The 10468-nt window shown below is 47.8% G+C and overlaps 1 protein-coding gene across 1 annotated transcript in view; it reads left to right on the plus strand.

Annotated features, from left to right (window-relative positions):
• LOC124003180 (paralemmin-3-like) overlaps window positions 1–10468 on the plus strand; it is a 48423-nt gene that overhangs the window by 15917 nt on the left and 22038 nt on the right. Inside the window, exon 2 of the mRNA XM_046311253.1 lies at window positions 8070–8121. Coding sequence (XP_046167209.1) covers window positions 8077–8121 — 45 coding nt within the window. The 5' untranslated portion in view covers window positions 8070–8076. The remainder of the gene's footprint in view (window positions 1–8069; window positions 8122–10468) is intronic.

Below are 10468 nucleotides of genomic sequence, written 5' to 3' on the forward strand. Positions count from 1 at the left end.
TCCTCTGCAGCAGAGGTAACTCTGGGTCTTCCACTACTGTGGTGGTCCTCATGAGAGCCAGTTTCATCATAGCGCTTGATGTTTTTTTTTAAGTTCTTGAAATGTTCTGTGTTGACTGACCATATCTTAAAGTAATGATGGACTCTTGTTTCTTTGCTTATTTGAGGTGTTCTTGCCATAATATGGACTTGGTATTTTACCAAATAGGGCTATCTTCTGTATACTACCCCTACCTTGTCACATCACAACTGATTGGCTCAAACATATTAAGAAGGAAATAAATTCCACAAAATACAATTTAACATGGCACATCTGGTAATTGAAATGCATTCCAGGTGACAACCTCATGAAGCTGGTTGAGAGAGTGCCAAGAGTGTGCAAAGCTGTCATTAAGGCAAAGGGTGGCTACTTTAATTGAACTTGTTTTTTTTGCGTACTACATGATTCCATATGTGTTATGTCATACAATGTAGAAAATAGTCAAATTAAAGAAAAACCCTTGAATGAGTAGGTGTCCAAATTTGACTTGTACTGTATATCAGACACACTCGGTCACGTACACACTCTTCTCATCTCTCTCACACACACTCGCAACACTATGATTGATTTATCTGGCTCCTCCTAGGTTGGTGTCTGTATCTAAACCAGCAGCACAACCATGACAAAGAGGATTTCTCTACCAGACTGACCCTCTGTGAGGCACTGAAAATCTATGGGTGATGAAAAAGCACTTTGCATCAAATCGCCCCCTCAAGCTACAGACTCTATGATTGAGTGTACACACACACACAGATGAATTGCCTTTGATTATTTTCTCACACACATAAAGAATGAGGACTCTTTCCAGGAACTCTGTTATGATTGGTGGGGTCTATTTCAATCAACTCCTGACCGGCAGCCAATAACAACAGCAGGGGATGTGTGTGAGGTCTGGGTGTTTGTGATTGGATGGCTCGTCGCTGATCGTCTGGAGGACACTTACTGGTGTGTGTTCTTTCCCTCTTCCCAAACACCCAGAGAGAGATGCGATGCCAGTTTCCAATGGCCTTGGACTGTGGCAATGTGTCTGACACGGATAGACAGAGGAAGAAGCCTTGATTCTTTATTTTTATTTGTTGGGCCCATGGTGCTATTCGGCATCCTTTGAAAGGCTGTCTTGTTGTGTTGGATGCTGAATGCTGAAGCCTGTCCACCCCCTCCGCACCCCCACCCCACAGACACACACACCACCTTATCTCCACAACGCATCTCTCTCACATTCACACACCAGACCGGACTTCCTTTCTGTCAACAAGAGGTAGCCAGTCAAGGCTAGTCGAGCACAGTTGCACTTCCTCCCAGAGGCTAGGGGCGTAGAACCCAGATAATTCTGATTTGTTGAAGTCCTCTCGGAAAGTAAAATACTTCCCGGGCCGCTCAGACTTAAAATATACTTATTCACACTCTAGATTGGATTAACTCTGTCTCCATGGCAACAAGTGAGCCCTTTTTACGATCTCATCTTCACTCCCAAATGACCCAACCTTCAGTGCAATGTGTATTGCTCCAGTATGACCTCCACTGTAGTGTAAACCATTGTCTTATCCCATGGCATGACGCCTTCGTAGTAGCTTACTAGGTACAGATTAGAACCCCGGGGTACTAGTGGAATAGCCTGGATAGGATCCCAGTCTGTTTATGCTTTAGCCACTACTGTACAACTGTTGTCTGCACCCTAAAACCATCATGCATGTAAATGAAGCCATACACGCACATTTACTTAACATTACTGTGCTAATTGAGGTAGTGTTGACATGCTCCACTAGCAAGTACAACCTCTACCTGTGCTAATGGACAACGGGTGTGTGTGTGTGTGTTTCCTGTTTGAACCTCTCAGGGTCAGCCTGGTCTCTGTCCCCCTCTAACTCCAAATGTCAGGAGGAAATGGAGCAGAAACAGTCATTGCTTTGAAGTGTGTCGTGCTGCGTCGGTCGCCGACGGCAACACGGGGGTAATTGTGTCAGTGTGCGTGGCTGAACTCTGTTTGATCGCCACGGTGATGTCACCGTATGGACTGATTTAGCCTTTTCCCAACCTAAATCTCATCATTTGATCTGAGACTTGACTAGAAACCCCTCATGTGAGTTTGACACAACCCCCAACACGTCCACCTCAATGTGTACTTGTGCACGACACGTCCACAACCTTCTATTACTGCTGAGTAACCGTGTGTCTGTGAGAGACTGACATGTGGTCACATCACGTCCCACTACGTACCCGGGCCTGGAGCTACGGGCCCCCTATGTAGTCACATCACGTCCCACTACGTACCCGGGCCTGGAGCTGCGGGCCCCCTATGTAGTCACATCACGTCCCACTACGTACCCGGGCCTGGAGCTGCGGGCCCCCTATGTAATTTGAATACCGCCTCACCGTGCCCAAGTATTAATTGTTGATGCGGGTCCATCACGTCTACCATTTGATGAGAAGATCTTTCTTTAATGTAGCCTTTATGATAAATGATCCCACTGATGCCACTACATACGTCAGCGTGATATTTTAGTGTATTGATGACAATAAATCCAATTAACTTGCTAAATAAATCATATTATTTAATAGTTTCAATGCCATGTTTAGATAATGAAATGCATTCTTGGATTCATTGTGCAAATACTCTCCAAAGTGTTGTTGTTTCTGTCATCGTTGAGCTAGCTAACGAGACAACGGCCGTAAAAATGAGTAAAGAGAGAAAGTCGAGAATAAAAAAATTACGGATTTAAAAAGTGGAGCCCAAAAGGCCAAAAATGAGAAAGCAAAGGAGGTATCAAAATAAGTTTCATTTTTCAGATGCAGTTCAAGTGCAGCCGTTTACTAGCACAAGCAATGTAACGGGACCAGAAGAGGATGTAGGTTTCTCATCGCCAGCAGCAGCTTTTAGCGGGTCAAGTGAGCCAAGGCCAAGCTGTTCCATCGTGCCAGAAGAAGCAGCTTTGACAGAGGAGGATACAGGTTGTCAGATATCGGAGGATACGACCCTGAGCACAAGCCAGGCCGGACAAGCTATCCACGGGCGTGGAGGAAGAGGAGCAGGGCGAGGCTAGAATCGTGGCGGCTGTGGAAGTGGGACAGATGGCCTTTTTACCTATCCAACTGACAGGACATTATGCAACAAATGTGGATGCAAAAGTTAAATGGCACGTTATTGCATTAGGCTCGTGTAAACCTACTGGCCCATTCCCAAGAGATGACGAAAGGCGGTGTTTTTTCAAGTCATACTACACCACTACAACCAAGGCTGGAATCAAAGTACCACTTACATGGCTATGTTATTCGGCCAAGCTAGATTGCACGTATTGTGATCTTTGCTGGCTGTTCGGAGATTGGAGTGCCCTTTTCTTCTCTGATGCGAGGGTGAATGGGGTGAGAGATTGGTGCCATCTAACATCCAAAATAGCATGTCATGAGACATCCCAGATTCACATGGGTGCCTGTTTGGTATATGAGCAGTGGAAGCTCAATGGCACCTTTTGACGCAGAAATGGAGAAAGGCGTGCGTAACGCAGCACATTTCTGGCGACAGGTGTTGCAGCGCATAGTTAACTTTTTTAGGATAGGGTGCAGTATTCGTAAGTTTGGATGACTGAGTTGCCCAAATTGCCTTTTACTCAGGCCCAGAAGCTAGGATATGCATATAATTTGTAGGTTTGGATAGAAAACACACTGGCGATTCCAAAACTGTTAAAATGATGTCTGAGTATAACAGAACTGATATGGCAGGCGAAAACCTGAGGAAAATCCATCCAGGAAGTGGGATATTTTGGATGTGTGTAATTTTCAATTGAATGCCTATACATTCTGTTGGGTTAGGACCCAGATTGCAGTTCCTAAGGCTTCCACTAGATGTCAACAGTCAGACATTTGTTTCAGGCTTGTATTCTGAAAAATTAGGAAGAATGAGACCGTTTTGTAAGTGGCATGCAGAATGAACCAGAGCTCCTTTGCGCACGTGACCAAATGCGCACCCTTTGTTCTTTTTCCTTTCAATTGAAGACGCTATTGTCCGGTTGAAATATTATCGATTATTTAGACAATAGACAACCTGAGGATTATTTATAAACATTGTTTGACATGTTTCGACAAACTTTACCGGTACTATTAGGATGAATTCGTCTGCCTGTTGTGACCGCCTTTGAGCCAGTGGATTACTGAACAAAACGTGCCAACAAAACTGAGTTTTGGGACATAAAGAGGAACTTTATCGAACAAAACAGGGACTCTTGTGAGTGCAACCAGATGAAGATCATCAAAGGTAAGTGATTAATTTTATTGCTATTTCTGACTTTTGTAACTCTTCTACTTGGCTTGAAAATGTTTGTATGCTTTTGTAAGTGGGGCGCTGTCCTCAGATAATTGCAGGGTATGCTTTTGTAAGTGGGGCGCTGTCCTCAGATAATTGCAGGGTATGCTTTTGTAAGTGGGGCGCTGTCCTCAGATAATTGCAGGGTATGCTTTCGCCGTAAAGCCTGGATTAACAAGATGTTAATCTTTATTTTGATGTATAACACTTGTATTTTCATGAATGTTAAATATTTATGTAATTAGAATTTCGCGCTCTGCAATTCCACCGGATGTTGTCGAGGTGTGCCGCTAGCGGGACGCCTATCCTATTAATGTAACTTTCACGCTTGCATCATGTAACTTGGCGTTCAGAGGGCACTGTGAAAAGCTGAGGCAAAGCCAACAGTGGGAATTTTCTCAGTATAATTGAACTGCTGTCATCCGTTAACTACCTCAGGGTCCGTTAACTATCCCCGTCCTCAAATCCAAAATGAGCTGATTTAAATCTTCGCTGAGCGAGTGAAATGTGACATTCAGGGAGACCCATTTTTTCCTTTCTTTCTATTATGGACACCAGACCGGATGTTTCCAAAGTAGACCAGTTAATCCAAGTTCATCGCTATGTGAGATTGATAAGGGATGTAAATAATGTCACCACAGATCTGACCATCACAGTTGTTTTTGGGATTTCTGGAGACTCGACATAAAATCCTAGGCAGCATAGAGGATAATGGGCTGGATATTTCAAAATGGCGTGGGCAGGGGTATGATGGAGCTGCTAACATGAGCCGGGTCTATCCGGCGTGTGCCGGCCAGAATATCAGATAAAGAGCCGCATGCTGTTTATGTGCATTGCGCAATGCACAATCTTAACCTGACTCTCAACAACTCTGTCAAAAATGTGCCAGAGATGAAACAGTTTTATGAGGACGAGCGACTGTCTTCTGGGGAGAGTAGTTTTAGAGTCAACAACTTTAATGCAAAGATTGACATCGTTATCCACCAGCTGTCAAACAGATTTAAAAGTCTGCGGGCAACGTCGAGTCTGACTCCATCCATCCATCCCACGACCCTGGCCAACGCAGATGATGATGCGCTCTACGAGACCTCAGGCCTGACTGGCTGAACATCACAGCACAGATGTATCAGCAAGCTTCCCTGGCCAATTACTCTCTCTCAGGGCCTATTTGTAAGAAGGAAATAGCCAAGCACACTACGCTGAGAGACCTGGTCAGAATTGTGCATTACAATTCCGTCACATTTTGGGAAGTAGTTACAGCGATGCTCCTTTTCATGACTCTGCCTGTAACGGTAGCCAGTGCCGAGCGCTCCTTTTCCAAAATGAAAACGAGTCAATCATACCTGAGGAGCAGCATGGGACAGGAGAGACTGAGTGGGTTGGCTGTTCTGTCCGTTGAAATCACCAGGGCCGGCACCATGGATTTGAATGCCTTAGTCAATGACTTCGCTGAGCGCAAGGCCCGTCGAATGTCAATCAAATGAGTGAGTAAGCTTCTATTTTCTACAGGGCAGGCTGCCCAGACAGCCTATTTAAATCCAGATTTATTGAGATGAATCTACATTGCTTGTCATTCTTCGACTATGCACGATCTGTCTTAGGAAACCATGTTTTGGTGCACGGCCACTGAGCCATTTCATTGTCATCATAGCCTATACGTTTAACTAGGCTATATGAATAATTAGTAAGCACATGCGTATCATATACTGTTAAGAGACATTCTGCCATTTAAGACATCTGTTTGGATGCTCCTCTTGATTGATTTGCTGGTGTTTTTGCTATCGGCCTCTGCAGGAGGCAGATCATTTGAAATAGCGGTATGTCAGTTTTGCCACCGTGCGCGACTTCAGCGAACATGTCCTGGGTCATTAGCTGTGTTTCTGTCAAGAGATTGATCTATATACTTATGTTTTATAATATAGGCTATTATAAAACCTATTGCCTATTATTTGCCGATAATAGTTAATGATTTTTTTGTTTGTATTTGTGCTGAATATATTGTTCTATATTGCGGCTTCTCTGGTAACAGTTTCAAATGTGCCCTGCTGTTACAATGCTTAGTAATATTAACACACAGCTGTACCAACAAAATCATTGACATTTTAAGGGAAATATGGGTGGTGGTAGGGGCCCGTAATTGTTTTGGGGCACCTGGGCCCGTCGTGATTAAGATACGCTACTGCCCCTGCTATACAACCACCTGTTCCCACAGCGAGTGCTAACGCTACGCTAGCAGAAACCATGTAGCCTCCCCACAAGGCAAATATACATCCTTTTACACACTGTGTGTGTTTCACACCAAGGCTCTGAGAGTGTTTGCACTGAAGCCATGCCAACCAAATAAACGTTAGCCACCGCTAGCTAGTGTGGTGGGTCCATAAGATGACGTTTCTCACCTACTGTAACGGACACTATATATATATATATATATATATATATATATATATATATATATATATATATATATATATATATTAGTTACTCATTGTGTATTTATTCCTTGTGTTATCTCTGCATTGTTGGGAAGGACCTGTATGTCAGCATTTCACTGTTAGTCTACACTTACAATTTGATTTGTAAATGTCATTGAGTTAACAGTGTAGTGCGTATGGACCTGGTCTGGAAGGAGTGTCTACATACTGGCCCTCATGTGGCGTAGAAGCATGTAGGAGATCACCACCCCTCTTGGACTAATACGAAGTCATTGTGCAAGTTTTCTCCAACTTTCTCTCTCCCTCTCTCTGCTGCGTATCATCATATTGTATCTAATTATCAGACTCGGTCTGTAGGGAGCTCAACAATGCTCCTCATCAAAGACGGTTTGTTTATCTCCTCACTGCTATTCCTGGCTCCCCATGAGGCCCGGCGTAGTCCCTACGGAGGCTCATAAGCTGGTTATAAGCTGTCCATAGCCCCAATGCCTCCAAACACCAGGGAGGTTGGGGTTTGAGGAGGTAATCAGGGAGTTTTCTAAGGCTTGGAGCAGAGGATGGGAACTGTGTGTAGAAGAATGAAGAGTAGGTGGGGATGGGTTGCTTTTTACACCAGATCGCAGGTATAAACTAGTGATTGTCATGTTTTTCTAGTGGACTTGATCATTTTGTGTGCGTGGGGTCTAGTCTCCAGTATTCCCTTGGCCCGAGTAGGAAATATCACTGTCGTTTCTACACAGGAGAAATATATCTCCTGGTCCTCTATAGATCAGTTGGTAGAGCATGGCGGTTGAAAAGCCAGGATAGTGGGTTCAATTCCTGGGACCACCCGTATGTAAAATGTATGCAGGCTTTGGATAAAAGCGTCTGCTAAATGGCATATATGATCTGTTTCTACGTTGTAGGAAACAAAGGCTCTATAATAAAGGTTGGCGGGTGCAGCACATCCTCCAGGCTGTGTTCATACGTACCAAGTCAGGCTAGTCATATTGTCCCGCTGTGTGTCAGCTGTGAGGATACAAACATGTAGTTATACAGTGACTTGCCTTGTGATGCCCGAGGCCATGTCACAAGGGATACGTAATGTGAAACAACACAAGCTAGATAGAAACGTCCAGATAAACAACTAAGGCTTCCAGGTATCTCTGGGTCAGTGCTGATCTAGGATCAGGTCCCCACCTGTCCATATAACTGTATTAATTGTGCTCTTAAAGGCTAAACTGTTCCTAGGGCAGCACTTGAACTACTTCCTAAGGTAAATGATATCTGTGACCTATAACCTTTAACTTCTTGTCACACAGATTGAAGATGGACGAGGCAGAGAAGTACCAACAGAGACTGCAGGCGATCACTGTGAGTCAAGCACCTGACACACACACAACCACACATACAGGCCCATGGAAACTAAGCACTGCTCCTTGCGCTGTCTGTCCATAGCTACTGAATAATTTACCCATAGTGCAGTGTGTCGCACCAGGCCGCCTCCCTCAGCCCAGTAAAACAATGCCACAGTATTTCCATGGAGACACAGTGACAGGGTGACCACCTCTCTATGGTGAAGGTTCCTGTGTGACAGGTTTGACCAGGTGTTCTCCTCTTTTCTTTTACATCTTCACCTCTTCTTTCTGTTTTCTCTTTATTCTCCCTCTGTTTCTATTTTCTTCCTCTTTGTTTATCACTCCACCTCTCTCTCTCGGGCCCCCTCACCCCTCTATCCTCTCTCTCTCGGGCCCCCTCACCCCTCTATCCTCTCTCTCTCGGGCCCCCTCACCCCTCCATCCTCTCTCTCTCGGGCCCCCTCACCCCTCCATCCTCTCTCTCTCTTGCTCTCCCCCTCTCTTGCTTGCTTGCTCTCCCCCTCTCTCTTGCTCTCCCCCTCTCTCTTGCTCTCCCCCTCTCTCTTGCTCTCCCCCCTCTCTTGCTCTCCCCCTCTCTCTTGCTCTCCCCCTCTCTTGCTCTCCCCCTCTCTCTTGCTCTCCCCCTTTCTCCCCTCTCTCTCTCTCCCTCTCTCTTACACTCTCCTCCCTCTCTCTCGCTCTCTCCCCTCTCTCTCAGGAGAGCGTCGTCTGCAGGAGGAACAGGAGAGGGCCAAGAGGAGATGGAGGAGGAGCGGCTGAGGCTACAGCAGCTCAAGGTGACACACACACACACACACTCTGAAGGTCTGACCATCACCCTCTCACTGTCCCCTGACCCGTCACCCCTCTCACTGTCCCCGACCCGTCAACCCCTCTCACTGTCCCCGGCCCGTCACCCCCTCTCACTGTCCCCGTCACCCCTCTCACTGGCCCGTCACCCCTCTCACTGTCCCCGGCCCGTCACCCCTCTCACTGTCCCCGACCCGTCACCCCTCTCACTGGACCCGTCACCCCTCTCACTGTCCCCGAGTCACCCCTCTCACTGTCCCCGACCCGTCACCCCTCTCACTGTCCCCGACCCGTCACCCCTCTCACTGTCCCCGACCCGTCACCCCTCTCACTGACCCGTCACCACCTCTCACTGTCCCCGACCCGTCACCCCCTCTCACTGTCCCCGACCAGTCACCCCTCTCCTGTCCCCGACCCGTCCACCCCTCTCACTGTCTCCCGACCCGTCACCCCTCTCACTGTCCCCGGCCCGTCACCCCTCTCACTGTCCCCGACCCGTCACCCCTCTCACTGTCCCCGACCAGTCACCCCTCTCACTGTCCCCGACCCGTCACCCCTCTCACTGTCCCCGACCCGTCACCCCTCTCACTGTCCCCGACCCGTCACCCCTCTCACTGTCCCCGACCCGTCACCCCTCTCACTGTCCCGACCCGTCACCCCTCTCACTGTCCCCGACCCGTCACCCCTCTCACTGTCCCCGACCCGTCACCCCTCTCACTGTCCCCGACCCGTCACCCCTCTCACTGTCCCCGACCCGTCACCCCTCTCACTGTCCCCGACCCGTCACCCCTCTCACTGTCCCCGACCCGTCACCCCTCTCACTGTCCCCCGACCCGTCACCCCTCTCACTGTCCCCGACCCGTCACCCCTCTCACTGTCCCCGACCCGTCACCCCTCTCACTGTCCCCGACCCGTCACCCCTCTCACTGTCCCCCGACCAGTCACCCCTCTCACTGTCCCCGACCCGTCACCCCTCTCACTCACTGTCCCCGACCAGTCACCCCTCTCACTGTCCCGACCCGTCACCCCTCTCTCACTGTCCCGACCAGTCAAAAGTCACCCCTCTCACTGTCCCCGACCCGTCACCCATCTCACTGTCCCCGACCAGTCACCCCTCTCACTGTCCCCGACCAGTCACCCCACTCAGACACTATGTAAGGACTATTTATTCTGAAGTGTAACGTCAAATGGCCAGAAAAGTGACAGACACAGACACACAGACACACAGACACTCAGACACTCAGACACTCAGACACTCAGACACTCAGACACACAGGCACACAGGCACACAGGCACTCAGACACTCAGACACTCAGGCACACAGACACACATACACACAGACACACAGACACTCAGACACACATACACTCAGACACTCAGACACTCAGACACTCAGACACTCAGACACTCAGACACTCAGACACTCAGACACTCAGACACACAGGCACTCAGGCACACTCAGACACTCAGACACTCAGGCACACAGACACACATACACACAGACACTCAGACACACAGACACACAGACACACAGACACTCAGACACTCAGACA

Source organism: Oncorhynchus gorbuscha, linkage group LG18 (genome assembly GCF_021184085.1).
Source record: "Oncorhynchus gorbuscha isolate QuinsamMale2020 ecotype Even-year linkage group LG18, OgorEven_v1.0, whole genome shotgun sequence".
In the NCBI taxonomy this organism is placed as follows: domain Eukaryota; kingdom Metazoa; phylum Chordata; class Actinopteri; order Salmoniformes; family Salmonidae; genus Oncorhynchus; species Oncorhynchus gorbuscha.